The following is a 21417-nucleotide window of genomic DNA, read 5'->3' as shown; positions in this document are numbered from 1 at the left end:
GTGCTCCGACCTGCCAGGCAGTCCGACAACTTCCTAAAAGCAGGTTATTAGTTCAGTGCCCCCTACTGTCCCACCCATGTTACTACAGCTCCAGCTCCTGGTCGTAACGAGCTCACTGAAACTGAGCGTGGTGCTGAAACGGGACGCCAGGGCCGCTGTCTCTCCACGCTCAGCTGATTACCGTAGGGCAGGGTCTCAGGGTGCTGAGGCGTCTGCTCAGGTATTAACATCAGCACAGAAAATATGCACCACGAGCTTCATGCTTCATGTTATCCTTACACCACCGAGCACCGATGCGTAGAGCCCGCCGCAGAGCCTTACCCGACCATCTTTAAGCTCCTCCCCCCACACTGGTGATATCATCTGTGGCGATCGAGGACGGAAGTGACGTCAGCACAGCTCTACTCATTCAACTTCATATTTTATTTAACATAAATCATACTGCAGTCAGTGTGAACAGCCGGGGTTTCAATATACACAATAGAATCGTAACATTTTAACCCCCTCCCCCTTAACCCCACCCACAACCCCCCCAAATGAAAATCGACCCCCCCTCCCCCTGTAACCCCGCCCCCAGACCTACAAGCCTTTAAACATAACCCTCCCACCCTATAACAGCCCCACCCATCTCACACAGCTCCGCCCACCAACCCTGTCTTCATGTTTCCATCTAGCAGCGAACTCCAAACTTCTCCATCCGCCACACCTGCAGAGCGTCATGTGACCACCTTAAGCACAATGGCACTAACAAGCCCCTCACATAAAATCAAGCTCCACCTCCACACCACCCGCAGAGTAACAAGCCCCTCCCTCCAGTGTAGGCACACACAAAAATCAAAAACATGTAGCATCTCCTAGCATTGCTAACAGACTCCGCCCACTCCCACAAGCCACTCCCCCTTTGCTGGAGAAGAAAAAAAATTAAAAATGGAGCATGTGCTTAAGGCCCCTCTCCTACAAGCCCCTCCCCTTGTGCTGACATTATCATTACACCTGCAGGTGCAGCAGATGGCTTTAAGGCTCCGCCTACAGGTGGTCACAAGCGCCACCCACAAGTGTCCATACAACACTGAAGCTGCTAGGGTTTGGAGTTTGCTGCTAGTGGACTTGCATGTAACCAACAAGGGGGCGGGTCCATTCTAACCGCCCGTCTGATGTCAGGCTCCCTCGCCAAAAACTCGAAAACTAACAAAAAGAAAAAAACAAAATCACATGAGTATCATCATCACCAGCATCATGGCCATCACTGACCACCCTGCCCTCCCCCTCCCCCGTCCATCATCATCATCATCATCGGCGGCCGTCTGCTGGCAGCCATCTTTTTGAGTCCATTCAGGTGTGTGTTGTGTGTCGGCGTCCCGCGGCGGCATGTCGACGGTTCAATGCTGCGTCTCAGAAGTTAAACAGAGACAAACAGGAGGGGAGGGAGGAGGGCAGAGGGGGAGGATGAGGTTCTTCTTCTTTTGTTTTGAAACAGAAAAGCGTCTTCTGGTGTGCTGCTTCCTGTCGCTGCAGCTCCTGCTTCAGCCAACGAGCAGGACCGGGGAGGAGGGGGAGGAGAAGTAGTGAAGGTGGTGGGAGGGGGGAGGTGGGATGGGAGGGAGCTCAGAGGATGATGGGACGCTAAGTTATTTAAGACATCTCTCAAAGTAGGTGGCGCCCACGTAGCCGCCCCTCAGGGAGCGATGGACATTCTGCTCGAAGAGCCGCCGGTTCGTCTGCAGGACCTCCGCCGCCTCCTTGTTCAGCGGATCCTCTGGGTTTGGCTCCTGTGGGGGGAGACGGGGAAGCAAAAGGCGACAACGGTCGTTAAATGTCTCGTTACAAAACGTTCACCAGCTGAGGGCAGCACTGAGCCGCAGAAGAGAAAACATGCGCACTCACTAGAAATAGATACTGTAGGCCGTAGATGATGGAGTTTATTGTCAGCACGGGCTTCCAGTCCTCTCTGTGGAGAAGAAGGAACAGGTGAGCAGCAGAAGACCTCACCTGGAAACGCTCACCTGTCTGACCTCAGTGTGACCTCAAGTTTGATTTTAAGAACGCACACACCTTAGGATGTTTAGGCAGACGTTGCCCTCCAGGTCGATGTTGGGGTGATACACCATCGTCTCACATTTTACCTTTGGGGGGTCGTGGGGGTAACCCTGTCCTACCTGAAACACACACACACTGTCAGATCACCTGCTTCTTAACGAGCCCCCGGCGATGACCCTCGAAATGTCGCCGGACCCTCTGAGCTGAGATTAGCAGCCTCTACAGGTGAGGTCAGAAGTCTCCGCCAATCACAGGCGTGGATGTCAGGATGGAACGACTGTACAGCAAACATCAAAGGAGTTGGAAGAACAGGTCTGTGAAGACGTTTCATCCCAGAAGCTTCTCCGTCACAGACTTTAGTGGGAGTGGCCCTAAGAGTATTCATCATGTGACTCATGTGATTATCAGCAGATGTCTTGGAACCATTGTGAGACTTTGCCCCACCCCATCATGTGACCCACTGAGGTCACCTGATGCAGGTTGTGAGTGGGCGTCAGGGGTCTGGGAAGGATCTCAGACCAGTGTAGGTGGCGAATGTGAACACTGGCATCCTGGATAGAGTGACCTTTGACCTTTAGATGCAGATGAGTGTTTTGCTTTTAGAGCTGAAGAAGCTTGTTGGATGAGACGAAACGTCTTCAACAACCAAACACGTCTGCTGGCTTTCTTCCCGAGCTCCTCGGACTTCCCTGAGCTGAATGATGTACAGCAAACTCCTTCAATGACTCTAAAGAACAAGTTTGCATTTGCTTTTCTCTGATCCACACAGGCCCAGATACACAGACATCTTTTATTAAGCGAGTTTTATTTTGACACGGTCAGGTTATTCAGATGTGTCACCACTTTGGCCTGGAAGAAGGCCCAAACTGCCCCCCTTCAGATGACACCACATCAGGAACCACCGAGACTCAAGCCTGCCATGACCCACAGCGAAGCCAGTTTCACATCGCCACGGACCGAGAGGGTCCCAACCAAGAAAGAAGCACCTGCTCCAAAATCAAAACCTTTAAAAACGTGTACCTGCCCACATGGATGAACCAAATGCCTCCAGGAGAAGAGTCTGATGGTCAGAGACAAAGACTGAGCTGTGTGGCCAAAGGTTAGTGGTGGTGTGTTCATTTATTGGCCCCGTGTGGAGCAGGGAAACGCCAACACTAATTCAAACCTGTTTTTTTAGAGTTTGCTGTACAGTCACTTCAGCCTGGAACAAGAACATCCAGGCCCATGACGACTGACCACAGCTACCAGTCGCCAATGGTGACGGTCCACCCCGATCCTGAAATATAAAAACTATCATTTAAACGCATTAAAATGAGCCACGCACTTATCAAAACGTCTCTTTGCCTTCCTGTAAATCATCAGCGACGAGCCTCCTCTCCTGACCCCCACCGGCGTTCCTACCGGCCTGCAGCAGCCACCGCAGGAAGTCTGCAGGCGGGCCAGCAGGAAGACCAGGTGGACTCAGGAGACCTGTAGGACCGTGGAACGTCACACAAGTCTGTCAGCGATTATGATGAATCCACCTGCTAGTCCTTTACGGGCTCACCTGCAGAAACCTCAGGACTTCTTACAGCTCAACCATGAGGACATCTAAACACTGCGTGAAAGGCAGCACCTGATTTATAACACCAGAGAAAATGAGAGCCTCGTGGAGAAAACGGAAGAAAAAAGTGATTTTATCATCGCTGCAAGCCAAATTCATAAATAAAGTGATAATTAAATAATGGAGCTACATTAGTGAGCCTCTTATTGATGTTCTCAGGGCGCTGTGGGCCGGACTTTACACAGGTGAGACCTGTTGTTAGACCAGTGGAGGCTGCTGAGGGTCAGACTGTTTCAGGATTATTTCAGCATGAAGAGCCGAGGGTGGAGCCGAGGGTGGAGCAGAGAGAGAGACGGCTGTTTCTCACCTTAAAGCTGAAGACAAACTTTCCTCCTTTGTAAAAACCCTGAGAGACAAAAAGACAAACAGAGGCAGACTCGTTAGCTCAGCATCATCTTCATCTCCCGATTCAGCCCCTCATCCTCACTCTGTACATCCTGAGGTTTCATACACCTGTGTGCCACATGAGTGGGAACAATCGGCTCTGGTGCAGCAGTGTCTGAAACTGGTCCTGCGCTCACAGGTGGAGGTGTTTCACTGCTTTTACAGACAGCACTGCTCGTGTTACTGACGCACACCTGCAGCTCTCACAGGTGTTTGTCCTCAAAGTCAGAGAGGAATAAAGTTTTTATGCAATCACGTCTCTGAATGAAACGCACACACGCACCTCGTCCGGTGAAATGATGAGTCTGAAGTTGAGGAGGTCGTCATCATCGGGGAAGTTGATCTCACACGTCTTTGGTAAGTTCAACTCATTGATGTCTGAAAAACAAACACAGGCAGGTGTTACTGATTCTGATTCGTCCTCGGGAATCAAAGACGTCCTTCATCTCTTCTTCTTTCACCTTTCAGAGGCTCATGAAAACATCTGGAGCTCTAAATACCTTGTCTGTATGCTAGGACCTGTGAAAAGCAGTGCTGACACGAAGGTCTCTGAACTGTCCCAAAAGACTTAAAAATCCAGAACAACATCTGGAACACTTTCAGCTAGAACTGGAACCTTCTCCAAGACCTCCTTCAGCATTTCTCAATCTCACCTTGGTATTTAAGGACTTCTAAAACCTCTGGACCTCTTTAAATATTCTTAAAAATCTCCACATATTGTGTTCTTTAGGACTTCAAAAATGTTATGTCATCATCTCCAAAATCTCAATAACCTCCAGAGAAGAACACAAACCTCCTTAATCAACTTAGATGAGCATCAATGAGAAATGACGGCCTAGACCCACGAGGTAAAGAAATAAAAGGACCATTATGAAACAAATCTAATCAACTTTTATGTGTCAAAACGTTTTTGCCAAAATGTGGAAGAACAACTTCCAAATGTAAAAAACCCTGATCTTGTCGCAGGTTTAGGGAGTGACTCTGAAACCACTGGATACCTTCTTGTTGTTTAAGGCACCAAAACATCTGGACCATCTTCAGAATTGCTTTGATCCCGTGTGGTGGGTCAGAGCGGGCCCAGGTGGTCACTCAGGTCTGCTAAACACAGGTTGGAACCCAGACCCACGGGCCTACAGATCCCCTGAGGACCCCAAACCTCTGCAACCCCATGAATCGCTGAGATTCAAATTGTCATTCATCAGGTGGGTGGAGGCAAGAAGAAGTAGGTGGTTGGTGTCAGGAACACGTGCTTTTTCTTGGACACTTGCTGGGGCATCACCGCCCAGCCTTTTGGCCTGTGTCACTCCTGCTCGGGTTATGCTCCAGATAAGAGACCAAAAGGTATGAAACCACCGACAACCAGCCAATCAGATCCATGGAAACCACAGAGCCCATTCCAGCAGATCACTTAGAAGTTGAGAAGGGTTTCAGACCTGTCCAGGTCAGATGCTGCAAAGTAGACAGATAGAGCTGATAATTCGGACAGGTGAGCTGGACTCTGAGAATAGGGACCTGAGGCTGTTCTCCTATTGGTCACCCACACCAGGTGACTCACAAGGCGTCTGACAGGCAGGCAGGACCCTCAGAGTCTACTGTGATCCACCACACAGGTTCAGCCTGGTTCTAACCCTGCAGTCTAAGCCGGGCTCTGATCTGCGTTCACCTGTCGCCCTGCAGCCCCTCGGGTCGACCTGCACCTGAGGAGGATAGAGGGTCAGGAAGGTGGGCGCTGTGCTCAGGTGTTCCACTGAGTCCCTGTGTTCCTAACTCACCTGGTGTTAGGTAGAAGTGGACCCCGCGGAACTGACACAGCAGTTAGAGGCTAGCTGCCGTTAGCCGTCAGTGTTTACGGCTATCCGGCGTTAGCTGTTAGCAGCTGTGTTCCGGGTTAGTGTTGTTAGCTGCTAGCTGCTGCTAACTGCGTGCTAACACCTTTAGCCTGCGTTTTGTTTTCATGTAGCACAGCCGGGCTAGCAGCCCTAGCTAACACCAGCTTCAGCCGCAGTTAGTCGGCCAGCCGTTAGCCCGAGTGAGCTACAGCAACACCGGGTCTGGGTTTGAGAGCCCTGGGTCCCGTGGGTTCGGTGTCGGCCGGTGGGTAACTCTCGGCTAACAGAGCCTACCTTTCTGTATTCGGAGCTGGGCCGCGCTGGCTTTCTTGCCCCCGGCTCCGGTTCTGTTTCCTCCAGCAGATTCCTCGTCTTTCTTCTGCTGCTTCAGGGAAAAGAGCTTAATCATCTTCAGTTATTTGACACACGAGGCGTCCCTTCTGTGAGCCGTCAGCGGGTCTGAGAGGGTCTGAGAGCGGGGTGGTTTCCCAACAGCACCGTGATGTGAATGGAGCCGGTGCGTCTGATCACGGAGGCAGGAGGAGCTAGCAGCGGAGCTAGCAGCGAGCTGGCTAGCGGGAGAGAGGGGAGGGGAGGAGAGGAGGGGGGTTGAGCGCGCGCGCGTGTGTGTTGGTCTGAAACACGTGAAAGTCCACTGGTGCCAGAAGAAAACAATCGCGAGATGGTCTGGGGGCTGCTGGAAAGAGTGAGGGGGCCACAGGCAGGTAAACCCAGCTTTAAAAACTCTGGGTTCAAGAAAAGTGATGAAAAGCACCTGAACGTGAGTTTGAAGGTGTTTGTGATGAACAGCTGTCTCTTCAGTGAGGGAGGAGAGTGTGCTCAGCACCTCCGGCCTCCGTGCTGGTGTTCCAGTTCAGCCCGATGCAGATGTGGAGTGTAGGCTTCCTGTCTCAGGACAGGTGCTCCATGCAGTTACCCTTTTCCTTCAGAAGCTGTAGGGGTCATGACCCAAAGCTGAAGCTGTTCAAGGCAGACAGGAATTCAGCTTTACAAAAATAAAACTTGTTTTTCGTGCAGTCTTCTCGTATTAAATCAGAGTCCCATAACTGTCTGCCTGTAAGTACAGGTGGGGTCTATATGGCAGCACAGGGCGCTGAAGGTGGAATTTAAAACATTGACCTTTAACCTTCTGCTGTGAAGACTGGTTTTTGCTGACAGTTTGGATCCAGGTGGATGTGACCAAGAAAGCGCAGGTAGACTAAAAACACTGCAAATAAAAAAACAGCAGTGTACTGATTCAGTGTAGTCTGCAGTTATCACAGCGAGGAGTCTCAGCATCCGTGAGTTATGCTTTACTATTATCCATCCCAGACTTCTACAAACTCGAGACCAAATAAACGCAGTCTGGTCAGCTTCAGCAAACATCAGCATAAATCCTATTTTTATGGCAGGAAACGTCCAGCTGGCCGTCACTCAGTCAGAACACCGTCAGCAGAGCTCGTCGTCACAGACGTGAACCTTCAGGTTTGAGCTGGAGCTCAGATCAAAGATCCACTTTCAGCAGAGCCACTGTGCCCTCTGAGGAAATGCTTATACCCAAGTGTCTGAACCCACAGAGGAAAGTCACTCACGTTTACAGAGGAGAACAGTACTCCACACATCACATGACTTTGTTCATACAGCAGACAGCGACCAAAGTCAAATGTAAAATTAAATAATAAAAAATAGTAAAATAATAAAAACAGAAAAAATGCACTGGGAGAAATGACACAGTAAATCAAATCAATGTAAAGCTGGAACGAAACAAAAAACGTGTTTTATGGAATAAAATATTTATAAGATATATTGTGAATAAACCCTGCGGTGAACTTAGGAGTCAGCACTGCTGTGTTTCTTTATAAAAATAAAAATCTCGGTTTTTATGAGCTGTAAAGTTATTCACCAGCATGTTTTAGTCGTTGATTGATTTCATTTTTATTGCACCAACATGTATTTGCATGTGTTTGCTGCATTTTTTAAATCTTTTTTTTTCTTACCTTGAATTTCATTTTTATCCGGATTCTACTGATCTCTATATTCTATTATATTTCAAATGTCTTGTGTGGGCTAAAAAACATTTTAGCTCAACGCTTTTTTGTGGAGAAGCGGGACAACTACAAGTCCCACAATGCCCTCCGCACTGTGACGTGACACGGAGAGGAGGAGCGTGCATATCGTTTGTGCCTATATTTTATTTAGCGGTTTATTTATTTATTTATTTATTTTATTTTCCGTCGCTGTCCGAGGCTGAAGCAGCGCGAGCTCTGCGGTCACCTGCATGATGTCATCAATGCGGGGTTAAACGTGCCGCGAGCCACCGGGCGATTCGCGACACTGAACCGAATCACGCGCAGCACCGCAGCCTCGCGCCACACAATAGAGTCGCAGAACAATAGCCGCGCGCGGCGCTGCTTTTCCAGCCTACGACGGCGAACGGGCCTAGTTCGTGCGGAGGAGTATCACCGGGAACGCGTTGAAAGCGCCGCGCTGCGGCGAGAACGGGCCGTTGTGTGTATTTTGGAGCCCCTCGGGAGGAAGAGCCGCGGAGCACGCGGAACGCGCTGCGGGGGGAGAGCGAGGCGGATCGAGTGCAGAGAGAGAGGCGGACAGAGAGGGGAGTGAATGGGCACGACTGCGCCCTCCGCCTCACCGATATCCATCCGTTCTCTACCGACACAGTTAGACCACCGCGGTCCTTCAGGCAGGCCAGCCTGGAGAACCGGAGCCAGCGGCAGCCAGCGGGATGGCATGCGCATGAAGCAGCGGCGGGCGAAGAAACAAGGAAGCGGACGGCTAGCTGCGCTCAGCACGGGCTAACGTGGGCTGATTGTTGGCGGATACCGATTCTAATGAGCGACCCAGGAGCATGCGAGCTGATTCAGAGAGGTGAGCGGGGAAGGGTTCGTGAGGGTCGGGTTTGTTCACCTACACCTGCCCGGCAGCTAGCTGCGGAGCGGGGACAGCGTGAAAGAGGAAGCTGCTGCAGGGGGCGGACGGGCTGCTAGCGTGCTAGCCTGTTAGCACGCCTAACGTTAATGTTTTAGGAGAGGCTGGGGAAGGGAAGGGGGGCTGCCCTCCTACATGTGATATTAGGTAATTAACAGGGCAGACGGTGTGTACAGGTGTGTTGTCCGGGCAGGTATGCCCAGGCTGGCTGTAGGTGACTGTGACGGGATAGCTGCTAGCTGTTAGCGGTTAGTCTCCAAACGGTGCCAGATGCGCATCTTCATTATTATTGCTGTTAGCTGCTGTTAGCTACAGCCAGCCTCTGTTTCCGTCACATGTTTAATGAGAAAATCGCGTTTCAGGTGATGTTCTCATACAGGTGTTTCTGTGGGCTCGTGCTGGCCTGGAAGGAGGAAGCTGGTGAAAACGATCCTGGGATGTTAGCTTCACACAGGAAGCAGGATTGCTTCACCCTCTCCGTTTTCATTCTTTAATGTCAGGAATATTATTCCCTTGATTACTGACAGGCACTGTGAGACTACAGCAGCCGCAAGAATACCCAGAAAATACAATAAATATTATAAGTAACGTGAAAGAAACAGAGTGAAGCTTCAGAGCATGCTCAGCAGCCCGTACAACCAAAACACCTGGATTTAAAAACACCTGGATTTGGACCAGATAATGAAGCAGATCCGGTCTGTTAGTGATTTCAGTATGTCGAGGTCCACCTAACAGGTTTAAATAATAATGTAGAATCTTTAAGCATGTGGCTGCTCTGCAGAGGACTGCTTGCTGTTTTTGGTTCTTTGACTTTGCATCTTTTTTGGAATAACACTGTGTCCCTGTTGGATTTATGCAACTGTAAACCTGCAAAGATGCACTGATACGGCTTTACACTCTCCCCCTCAAACTCCAGGAAGTTCTTGTCTCACTGGAACAAAATAAAGTGTCTGCAGGTGAGCTGCTGTGCACTCGCCTTTGCCTGATGGGAAAGCAGGTGCAGCAGATTTATATAAAACCGGTTTTGTCGAGTCCTTTCACTGCTCATACCGAGGCCGCTCACCATCAGCTTTGAGGGGGACTCTAGTGTCTGATTAGAGTTGTTGTGAGGAGCGTGTTCTTGGTCTCGCCGCAGTGAACTTTGAACTCTGACTCTAGAAAGTTTTATAGTTTTTACCAACAAACTGAACAGTTTGAAGTCGAGGATGAAGAGAACATAGCCTGAGACTTCCAGATGTTTACAGCTTAACACACACTCCAGTCCACAGGAAGTGGCCTCGGCACTGCTGACACAAGTGCGTGCAGCAGACCCTGAACTGATCATCGTTTACACAGAGGAAGCTTTTTGAAAGTAATTATCAGTTAGAGCAAATGTGTGTTTTAATGCTCTGCAGCCACTTTTTGTATGAATGGGTTTATACAATAAAATATCAAATTAATGTCACTTTAACAAAGTGTAAAGCTGAAAAGTTGTTTTAAAAATAAAAGGTACAGAGATCAATCGCGTCTGTCCACACAGTGAACCGTTGTTAACATCGACCACATAAGTGATGATTAGTTAATCGAGCAGTGCCGCGAGGCTGCTGCGAACAGCATGTCAGCTGCATGTTGGTGTTTTGGTTTTATTCTTACAAAATGTTTTTTGTGCCACGTGAGAAAAGGAAAAAACCCAACAACAGCCAACGGCTCCTTCTGGTTATCGATCAGCTGAACCTGATCAGTAGTCAGTATCAGTCAGGAGGAGAGGGAGGCGTGTTCTTCAGGTTTAAACTGCGTTGAATTGGCTCCGTAACCTGACGGGCGCCTTCTTACAGAGCGACTGTGATTGGCCGTTGAGGTCTGCCACTTCCCATCTGGCTGCTTCTGCTGCCATGTTTCGAGTCAGCTGGAGGGCCAACTCGTGTTTGGGTGGTGAAACTGCAGGGCGGTGCGGGCGGAGCACGCACATGCATAAATGGTGGCTGTGGTGGGCGGCTGCGCAGGCTGCGCCGCAGATTCAACACTGAGTGTGAGCTTTACCCCGTGCTGTGCGAAAGTCTTGAGTCACCCCTCATTAATCTGCTTCCGGGCAGCCAGACCTTGTTGTTCCTTCTAAAGTGCTCTTGAGCATTAGTCGCCCAGTTTCTGAAGTTGTTCTGTGGACACTGACTGCTTTTTCACTCCAGTCCTCGTACCTGACCGTTTCCTGTGAAGCACGGTGGAAGTTCTGTCATGGGTTGAGCTCATTTCCAGCGTGAGACGCTGCCAGTCCAGGGAGAGCACACCTGGATGGGCCTCGTCAGAGCCCGGACCTGCAGTGTGAGGTCATCCTGACAGAACACAGGCAGAAACATCCAAAAACTAATAAACATTCAAATACTGAAAACTCAGAGGGTGTTTTAAACCAGTCGTATTCAAATCACCAGTTAATTACATGACTTTCTGGGTCCTTATGATATGAAAAATGTTTTTCCTTTTGTTGAACCTCAGACGAGTTTCTGCTGATTGAATTTTCATTTTGTGAGACGCACATTCTGCTCCAGCCGTTTAAACGTCTTCAACAACACGTACGACGACTTCAGTCCACCTGTAACGTTTCAGGAATAAAACTAAGTGTTTGTTGGATTTAAAAAAGCGTCGTGATGAGTCCAGATGTTTGATCAGCACATTATTGGTGTGATGATGTCATTAAAAGGCTCGGACAGCACAAACATAGTTCAGAGGTCCAGTTCAGGTGAAGCTAGCAGACAGCCTGTCAGTCAAAGAGACCACGCCCCTAATAATGCAAACTTTCAGCCTTAATACGACTGAAACAGGTGTTGTGAGGGGTTTATCTACATGCTGTAAACGTCTTTACCTCCACAGGGATCGTCTGCTGCTGTCCCACATGCTCATATCTCTGTCCTCTCGCTCTCTCTGGTTCCAGCTGACTTGTTCGGTGATGTCGGGCAGTAAGGCGCTGGGCGGGGGGGCCGGCGGTGGGGCGAGGCGCAGGCGGACGCGGTGCCGGCGCTGCCAGGCCTGCATGAGGACGGAGTGCGGCGAGTGTCACTTCTGCAAGGACATGAAGAAGTTTGGCGGACCCGGCCGCATGAAGCAGTCCTGCCTCCTGAGACAGTGCACGGCGGTGAGACGCACACACGACACGACAGCAGACGCCGAGACTGTAACCTGAACATGAACCACACTGGCCTTAAAATGAACTGAGGTTAAAAATACATTACAGATCCTCATTGTTAGACTCTACACAGCAGCTTTGCATGATTCGGTTCAGAATCAGTCTTCTTTGTCTGACCTACATCCCTCGGAAAGCTCTTACACAGAGCTCTTGTTTAACCCTGACAGTGTTTGTGTAATATTCACAGCGAAGTGGACATGCTTCTGTCACACGGTCGCCGTTGGCTGATGTTTGCTGCGTGCCGTCCAGCAAAAACCTGCCGAGAAAGCAGGAATGTGTGTGGCTCGCAGACTGAAGGGTGACCTGTGCTTTTAGCTTTGGATCATCCAGCCCAAACATGTCAGTAACGCGTGACCTACGCAAACCAGCAGGAGACACGTCAAATCTCGCAGGGCTCGCTCAGCGGTCCTCGCCACTGCTGGCACACCGGCCAGCGAGAAAGCCCCTCCCACAGACTGTCAGATCAGGTTCAGTTCGTCTGCAGGTACGCCTCCGCGGTCGGACCTCAGGCTCTGTACACTCAGGTATCTCTGTGGCTTCAACTGATAAGAAGCAATGATTGATGAATATTATGCCCTTTGACCTCTGAAGCCTTCAGCTGGAGTCAAACCCAGCTCAGCGGTTTGCTTTCAGGACAAAGTGTCAGAAGCATGTGACTGAGCAGATCACGGAGGCGTGTTAGCTGCAGCGTACATGCAGCGCTCCATCATCCACAAACATTCAGCTCAAAAATCACACTGCACTTATTTATGCTCAGATCTGCAGTCTGAGTGAAACAGGTTTCCATGTCAACACGGTCCTCCATTACACCTGCTGCTGTCCCTGACGGCAGGAACGCGACCCATGCACAGGTGTGTGCGTGCTGAAGATGTGCTGTATTCTTCTTTCTGTGTGTCGATTCTTCAAATGGCATCAACCAAGAGCCCAGCGGGCGACGATGCTGGGTTTCCGTGGCAACCAGTGATGGTTGCTGGCACTGTGAGCGAGAGCGAGTTGGCTTTGATCCATTGCCATTTCACAGAGCTGCTTAAAACACACACACAGTGAGACGGTCTACGGCTCACATGATGGAGATTTATTTATCTGTTGTTGGAGCTTTGTGTGGAGGAGGAGGGTGGTGCAGGTTAGGATGATGCTCCTTGCTTTGCTCCCTCAGCAGGAGCAGAGACGCCCCCTGGTGTCTGCTGAGAGGATGAGGAGCACCAGCTGCAGGTGTTCTGAGTGCTGCTGCCTCACTGAGGTCGAGCAGTGACCTGGCGACCTGCAGCTCATCGCCTCTTTAAGTCATTGCGAGCCGTTTGAGGCCTCAGACCGCAGGTTTGGGTCTGCGCGGGTGTTGGGGGGTCGACCACCCTCAGTGGGTTCGATGTGTGAATCTGGTGTTTCTGAGTACATGAAACACGAAAATAAAACCGGATCATGCGTCTGTGCTGTTGACCTTTTGGTGACCTGCTCGACTTTTAAAAGGTTGATGGGTGCATGATCATGTTTTTAAAAACGCAAAATGCAGCCAAGCGTCACTGCTCGACTAACGAGGCGAGATTGTAGAAACACACTCGGCTTCTGTTTGGATGACAACAGCACAGGTTACAGACCCAAACACAGCAGAGCTCCACGATTCTGCGCTCGGATCAATAACCGCACAGTGTTGGATGCCAGAGCAGCCAGGTGAACGCCGAGGGGAACGGCCCACCTGCAGGATGTGCAGGAGAAGAAGTCTTGATCGATCGATCAGATCCCGACTGAGCCCTGAGCAGGTCGGGAGGGTCCTAAAGTCACAGGAAGGAGTCCGCCCCTCACCTGTGGGCCTGATCGACCTGCTCTGAGATCCAGATGTTTCTCTGAGAGATGTTCAGTCCTGCTGTTTGATTAGGAAGCAGGAGTAGACATTAGCGCTCTAAAGGTTTCAGCTTTGTGTGGTTCATTCAGGTACTCTCCTCCCACAACATCTGCATCCACGTCTTTAACTGTCAGCACGTTTCCGTTTTTACCCCCCTGTACACGTCTCACCTGTCTGTCTCACCTGTCTGTCTCACCTGTTTGTAGCCGGTGTTGCCTCACACAGCCGTGTGCTTTGCGTGTGGAGAGGCGGGGAAGGAGGACACGGTGGACTCAGAGGACGAGAAGTTCAGCCTCTCGCTGATGGAGTGCACCATCTGCAACGAGATCATCCACCCCAGCTGCCTCAAGGTCAGTTTGCCTGGAAAGGGCTTTTATTTTGAAATGCCGGTTTGTTTCCTGTGAATGAAAGTTTAATGATGCTGAGGAAAAAGTGGGTCGATGCAGCAGAGCTCTCAGAGCTGTGAACGAGGACGGAGATCTGTGCTCAACACAGAGACGGACTCGGATCCAGATGTTTGGCACTCAGGCTGCACATCATCAGCGTGCAAACACGCAGCATGCTGCTGGAGTGCAGACACGGGGCTTCATTCTGGCTTCTTACTGTCCTGAAAACAAAAACCTGGAAACGATCGCTCCTCATTTTATCTTTTGGTTTCACTCTGCTCGCCCTCTGTGGCTGCTGTGCGGGCCTGAGATTGATGGCCTTTCATCTGTGTGCGCGGCAGCATTAATCCACACTAAAAACCAAACAGAGGTGCTCCTCCTTGGTTTCAGGGAGCTGCTGTCACACACTTCCTGACTCAGAGCGAGTCCACTGAAAGCAGCAGTGACTCAGCAAAGTTTAATCTGTGTAACCTTGTAAGTTTTCAGCAGCTGCACACTGGTCACATGATCAGGTTAAATACATTCAAATAGCAAGCTAACGTTCCTTGGCTCGACCAGGACGTGAGTAACACGTGGCGCTCATAAATGTGCCTATAACAGTGTAATTCCAAAAACTCATTAAATGAATGATCAATAATCTGTCAGAGCCACCGACATCTTAAATGTCACATGACGGTGTCTGACGGCCACAGACAGGGAAACGCTCCGGGCGGATCTGGTCCACACGGGGTACGGTCTGAATTTGTATTTGGCCGACCAAGTTTGTCCAGCAGCAGCCACCGTAGCTCTGGTTACGCTGGAATTGGGAGAAGGAAAACAGACCTCAGCTCTCTGAGTCGGCTGACGTGGTGAAAAATTAGTTGCTGTAACTTCAAACTGAGAATATTTCCTCGCAGCGGCTCCATCACATGACCCGCAGTCGTGTCGAGCTGCTAGCATCTCCTCCTCTGCAGTCACTCGCTGCTCTTCCTGATGTTTCCAGATGTGCTGATGTGTGCTGCCTTTTGTCCTCAGATGGGCAAAGCTGAAGGAATCATCAACGACGAGATCCCGAACTGCTGGGAGTGTCCGAAGTGCCACAAGGAGGGCAAAACCAGTAAGGTGAGAGTGGGACCAGTACAGGGGACCGGTTCGGGGCAGTGGTGCGCTCGGATAGACTGAACCCTGCTTCTGTTTGTGTGCAGGACCAGGCGGACGGCTCGGGCAAACGCAGGCTGGATAATGGTGAGGTGGGCCGGTGGAAGCTCACCGATGACCCGCCTCCTAAAAAGAAAGCCCCACCCACCTCAGAGGAGGGCGGGCACAAGAGGAAAAAGGAGAAGGAGCTGCCTGCGGACAGCGGGCCCAAGAAGAAGGTGACCTTAAAGTCAGATTGAACGAGTCACAGAGTTGATTATAGATTATTGATCAGTGTTTAATGTGCTCAGATTTAAGACTGGAGGAGGAGCCAGTTCACAGCTCCCTCTCCAAACCGCTGTTAATGACACTAATGATGTTATCGATCTGCTTCCTGTTTGTTCCTCAGATGAAAGGAGGCCACGAAAAACGCCTGAAAAAGGTAAGACGTCCACCGCTAACCCACGTGATGTCCTCGAGCTCGGTTACCGCCCGCTTTCTCTGACATGTCGTCTTTTCTCTCGTCAGAAACCCAAACAGGAGGCGGCGGAGTCCAATGGCCCCTCCTCCTCTGGGGGCGGAGCCTCAGGGGTGCAGGGTTCCTCCACGTCATCTTCCTCGCAGCCCGGAGGAGGCGGTGGTGTGGGCGGGACATCGAGCGCCGACCAGCGTTCCCATCACAGAGAGAAACTGGAACGATTCAAGAGGATGTGCATGCTGGAGCGCCGGCCCTCCTCGTCCTCGTCCTCGTCCTCCAGCTCAGAGTCTGACTCGGAGTCTGACTCCGACGACTCCCTGAGGGGGGAGCAGGGGAGAGTGTCTTCCCCGTCATCGTCCTCGCCAGCCCCACCCCCTCCCGTCGTCTACAGCAACAGCAGCGGCAGTCGTGCGGAGCGGGAGAGAAGGGAGAGGGAGCGGCGTCTGGCCGAGCTCGGCTTCAGTGCCAGCGAGGAGTCGGAGGGGGAGGGAGGGAGGGGCGAGGAGGACGAGCGGGAGGACGAGCAGGCCGGGGGAGACAAGTCCCGTCGGAGAGGGGAGGCGGGGCTGTCCCAGAGGGGACGCAAAGGTGGGCTGATGGATGTAGAGGATGACGACACGCCCACTTTGGACAGGACCAGGAAAAACTCCGCCTCCCTGCCCCCGCCCTCACCGTTGTCCTCCAGTCAGATGGCTCCGTCCTCGCAGCATGACAGCTTCACCGGGAAGCAGCGCAGCAACGGGCAGGAGGCGCGCAACGGCCGGACACGTGGAGGCACGGGGGGAGGAGGGGGCGGGGAGAAGGAGAACGCGAGCGGAGCTCTGACCAATCACAGACACGGCGGGGGCGGAGCGGGTGGGACCAAAGGTAGCGGCAACCGTGGCAACAAGATCCGAAACAACAAGAACCAGACGTCTAGAAACAGCACCTCCTCCTCCTCCTCAATCCCCACCTCCAACGGCGGGGGGGGCGGGGCCAGCGGACTCATGATGTCAGCCATGGCGGCGTCGCCTTGCTCGCAGCCGTCCCGCCTCGGCCCTCGCTCTCAGATGATGAAGCGCAGCCCGCCGGCCGTACCCTCGCCTCCCCGCCCCGTGCAGATGGAGAGGCACCTGGTGCGTCCCCCGCCGGCGTGCCCCGAGCCCAGCTGCCTGCCGCTGGACTCTGGCACCGCCCACATCATGACACGGGACGTGTGGCTGCGAGTCTTCACCTTCCTGAGTCACAGAGAGCTCTGCGTCTGCATGAGGGTCTGCCGCACCTGGAGCCGCTGGTCAGTCGCTGTGAGGTCACGGGTGCGAGGGGGCGGGGTCTCGTACGATGGCCTATCAGAGTCGCTGTAGCTTTGGCTGAAGAGCCGAGCACGCCCCTTCTGCTGATTGGGTTTAAAACTTTGTTATTGGCTGGTTTTAATAATTATGAGGCTTCTGCAGGTCCTCAAAGGGTTAAAAAACTAATAACAATAAAATAAACGCTGTAAGAATAAGAAGCGTCCGACGAGTCGGGCAAACCGTCAAGACGACAGCGTGTTAGCCGACCCAGCAGGAGGTATGTCGGCGCCTCGACCTCCGCCTTTGTTGCAGCATTCGTGTCGCATACTCACTATGTCATGGGACCCTCGGCCGTGTTGCTATGACGACAGCCACACACATTAGGTGGTACTCGATAGGGAGGGTTTTAATCATCGATTCATCGATTAAAATGATTCTGGATAACGTGATATCGATTCATTAAAATCCTGAGTCGATTTTTTAATATAATTTTATTTTGCCCGAAACGCCAGAATCTCAGGTTAAACCTCACAAAACTTCAACCACCAAAGATGAAAACAGTAACTGAGAGCAGGAACAGGCTTCTGCACAGAGACGTGAACACAAAGCTCGACCCGCCGACGCATCAGGATCAGCGAGCTGTGACTTTCTCAGCGACGGCACGGACACGGTCGGGGCTGAAAGCCGACAGCTCGCTGACTCTGTCGGCGGGTCGAGCTTTGTGTTCACGCCCTTTTTGTGCTGATTCTGAAGCTGTTAGTTTGATCTCTCTCCAAACAACATTGATCCAAACTACGCTTCACATAAACATCGTCATGGATTCACTTCGTTTTTGATCGACTGCAGAATATTTTTATAAAATCCCAGAACAGGAAAATCTGCTTCATGTTTTTCTGTTTTATCTTCAGCTGCTGTGACACAAAGGCCTCTGCTGTGACGCTCACAGATACAAAAATATGTAAATGTACTGATCTGAATTATATTTCTGACTGTCTGAGGCAAAATTTCCCAGATTTAAATCGAATTGAATCGAATCGATTCTAGAAATCGGTGACGATACCCAGCCCTAGTACTCCAGTAGGGGGGCTACAGTTGCACTTTTACGAGACAAAAGTGGACTCGCTTCGATCAGAGCTGGAGAACAGCGGTAGGTCCGAGTTCATCCTGTCTGGTTTGGATTTCCAAGTCGATGCGTCTCGCTGTACACGTGACCTGTGCTTCTGCATCGTAGCTTACGCCATAAACGGAGCCCCGTTTGAATCCCACGCTGCAACCTTCCACCTAACCTGACATGAGCCTCGCGGGTAACTACACGTTGGGTCGACATATACCGCCGTATCTCTAGTGGCGTGGAAGGCTGCGGTGCGGGGACTAAAGGAGTTTGCTGACCTCAGTGTAACCCCCACGGTCGTCAGCCCTGCGGACTAAAGCTGTGGTCTCTCCCTCCCCCAGGTGCTGCGATAAGAGGCTGTGGACTCAGATCGACCTGAGCCGGCAGCGCTCCATCACCCCCCCCATGCTGAGCGGCATCATCCGCCGGCAGCCCGTCTCCCTCAACCTGGGCTACACCAACATCTCCAAGAAACAGCTGATGTGGCTCATCAACCGCCTGCAAGGTGACGGTGCCGCCACCTCCACCCGCTGCACACACACACACACACATTACCCCCACTCGCAACACGAAGACTGAAGCGCGAGGGGAACTTGAATTATAAAAACGCTTTGATTCTGATAACTGCTGTGGATCCCCGTCTGACCGAATCAACTTCGTATTCATGTGCTCACGCTGTGGGGCGGCAGATGGAGCCGAATCTGAAGGCTTGTTTTCAAGGCCTCGCACAGGTGTAGCTCGCCTGCCCACACCCTGCTATAAGTTGCCGTGGTTTTCATTTTTTCACCTGATGGTGTAAGGCTTATTGGCCAAACCAGGTCACATGATACTCTTGAAACCTCCCACTGGAGCCGTTTCCCTCCTTCCTGTGAGGCAGCGAGTGGCTCCACCTCTCACCTGCGAGTCTCACCTGTGTCTTCTGTCCCGCTCAGGTCTGCTGGAGCTGAATGTGTCGGGCTGCCCGTGGGCGGCGGTCTCCGCTCTGTGTCAGGCCGTGTGCCCCTGCCTGAAGCTGCTGGACCTCAGCAGAGTTGAGGACCTCAAAGACTCTCACCTGAGAGAGCTGCTGGCGCCCCCACCTGATACCAGGACAGGTGAGACACCCACATCGGAACACCTCCGCCTGCACAAAGGCTCTGAGGTTATCACGTGTTTGATTCTCTGCTCTGATTGGGCCTGCAGCCCACGGGGAAACCAGAGCGGGGCGTTTCCAGAATGTGACAGAGCTGCGTTTGGCGGGTTTGGACCTGACGGACGCGTCGTCCCGCCTACTGATGCGTTACGTTCCTCACCTGGCCAAGTTGGACCTGAGCCACTGCGGGAACATCACCGACCAGACGGTGCACACGCTCACCTCCCACATCTCCCCCCTGAGAGAGAGCCTCACCCACATCAACCTGGCAGGTAAGCGACGCCTGAGCCTCACCGTTGTCCTGCTCCACCTGTGCCGCTGCTCCGCCTCACCCGTCTGTGTGTTTTCTAGGTTGTGTTAAGGTGACGGAGCAGTCCATCCCGCTGCTGCGCCGCTGCACCTCCCTGCAGACGGTCGACCTGCGCTCCTGCTCGCTCCTCTCCTCTGAGACCGGACAGCTGCTCTCCTTCCCCTCCAATGCCACCACCTCCTCCTCCTCATCTTCTTCCTCTGCTACCACCACCACCAGTGTCGCCGCTACATCCTCCTCCACGCCTGCCGCCTCCTCCTCCTGTCCTCCTGAAGACAGAACGCTGCTAAAGAACAGCTAAAGTCCGCCTTCATGTTATGTGACACTCAAGTCCAGGTGGCCTGTGAGCCCGGCCTCGCTCCTCATTACACTACAGACAGGTGAGGAGGAGGAGGAGGAGGAGTTGTGCAGCACTGCTCCTGACGCTGGAAGAGGAGGAGGGACGTATTTTGGGAAAAAGTTGTTGGTTATAGTTAAAAATAGAAACCCTGAGCATGTATATATTTGTTCTCTGTATAATTTGGGTGTGTGTATATATCTGTAGGTTACTGTAAATGACCCCTGACCTTTGAACCATCATCCCACACCTCCTTAAACTCCCCCATCTCCTTCCTTTCCGTCCTTCCACCCTGCGACCGATCATCACGCCGGTCAGCTGCTCGTCGAGCGAACTCGTCGAGCGAACTCGTCGAGCGAACGCGCCGCGCTCCGTCTGTGCAGGTCAAGCTTTCCCTCTGCTTCCTGTCTCACAGCATCGTCCGCCTTTTTCTCGTTTCTCACCTGAAGCGTCACTGACCTCACACTACACTTTCCATGTCCTCCTCTGCACAGACCACAAATGCATCGACCGTCAAAGTTCGTTCAGACTGACCTTTACTGAACTTGGTTTATTTAACGTGACGAACTCGTCACATCTCAGACGCTCGCGCTGCCAAGTGACTCAAATTCAGGCAGAAACCATCAATCGACTGTTTCTGGCACCTCTTGTGGTTTCTCTCTCCAAAAGTTTGCCGTGATTTGAGTAAAGACTTAAACATGCTCACAGCAGGTCATCGCTGATTTAGTTTCGTTTTCTCTGTTTGACCTCTGACCTCACCGATGACTCCCCTGTAAATACAAACAGCTGAGTGCGTATGAATCGATTAATTGCCCAAAAGATTAGAAAGAGTCACTGGAAAAACTTTAGTTTGGTTTGGTCCAGCACGCCGTCCACGACTCAGACGTCACCGTGACCGACCGACATCGGGAAGGAACCAGAGGGAAAATGGCGAGGGATGGATTCCTGCTGACGGGTCGCTCGTATTGGGTCGTTCACGTAGGCGAACCTCGAGTGTTGTTTTCGTAACACTGATTTCTTCTGCTGCTGCTCTGCAGCTTGCTTCAGGCAGCACAGGCACGTTTTCTATTGTGGAGCCCATTTCTTTTAACGAGACCATGATGAATGTACTACAAACACCACGATGGAGCAGAGGTCCGTGTTCGCTGGGCTCAGTTTAACCTGCAGTCTGAGCAGGCTGTGGAAGCGTGTTCATAAAACACAAGTGACAGACCAAAAGACCGCCGCACCACCCGAGGGGACTCGATTTCAGACTCAAATCGTGCTGTCAGAGTCCCATCACCGGCCGAAACATTGGCGCCAACTTCCTGTTACTCCCCGGCAGGTCCTCCAAGTTCCTAAACCGTGACGAAATCTTCTGCAGTCAAAACGGAGGCGTGGCTTCCCTTAGCGCGCAGGCGACCTCCGTCAGCTGACGACATAAGGACAGCCGTGTCTTAGCTGCTTTAAATGTACCGACGCGGTCCACAAGGGGCCGTCC

The 21417-nt window shown here is 51.9% G+C and overlaps 2 protein-coding genes across 2 annotated transcripts; one reads left to right on the top strand and one right to left on the bottom strand.

The window, feature by feature from the left end:
* Nucleotides 1-404: 404 nt before the first annotated feature.
* Nucleotides 405-6454, bottom strand: ube2m (ubiquitin conjugating enzyme E2 M). The gene is made up of 6 exons (XM_026163827.2): nt 6148-6454; nt 4308-4402; nt 3948-3986; nt 2053-2156; nt 1885-1948; nt 405-1769 (listed from the first exon to the last, which is right to left on the bottom strand). The coding sequence occupies exons 1-6, from the start codon at nt 6260-6262 to the stop codon at nt 1629-1631; spliced, it is 558 nt and encodes a 185-aa protein (XP_026019612.1). The 5' UTR covers nt 6263-6454; the 3' UTR covers nt 405-1628.
* A 1915-nt stretch (nt 6455-8369) lies between these two features.
* On the top strand, nt 8370-20099 carry fbxl19 (F-box and leucine rich repeat protein 19). The gene is made up of 11 exons (XM_026163826.2): nt 8370-8739; nt 11705-11905; nt 14003-14146; nt 15197-15283; nt 15367-15537; nt 15708-15740; nt 15827-17049; nt 18500-18663; nt 19091-19252; nt 19341-19562; nt 19642-20099. Exons 2-11 carry the CDS (start codon nt 11720-11722, stop codon nt 19899-19901), a joined length of 2652 nt encoding a protein of 883 aa, XP_026019611.1. The 5' UTR covers nt 8370-8739; nt 11705-11719; the 3' UTR covers nt 19902-20099.
* Nucleotides 20100-21417: the final 1318 nt, after the last annotated feature.

Source organism: Astatotilapia calliptera, chromosome 4, assembly GCF_964374335.1.
Source record: "Astatotilapia calliptera chromosome 4, fAstCal68.1, whole genome shotgun sequence".
Lineage (NCBI taxonomy): Eukaryota > Metazoa > Chordata > Actinopteri > Cichliformes > Cichlidae > Astatotilapia > Astatotilapia calliptera.
Note: the sequence above shows the minus strand (reverse complement) of the source record. Positions and strands in the feature narration are given on the sequence as shown.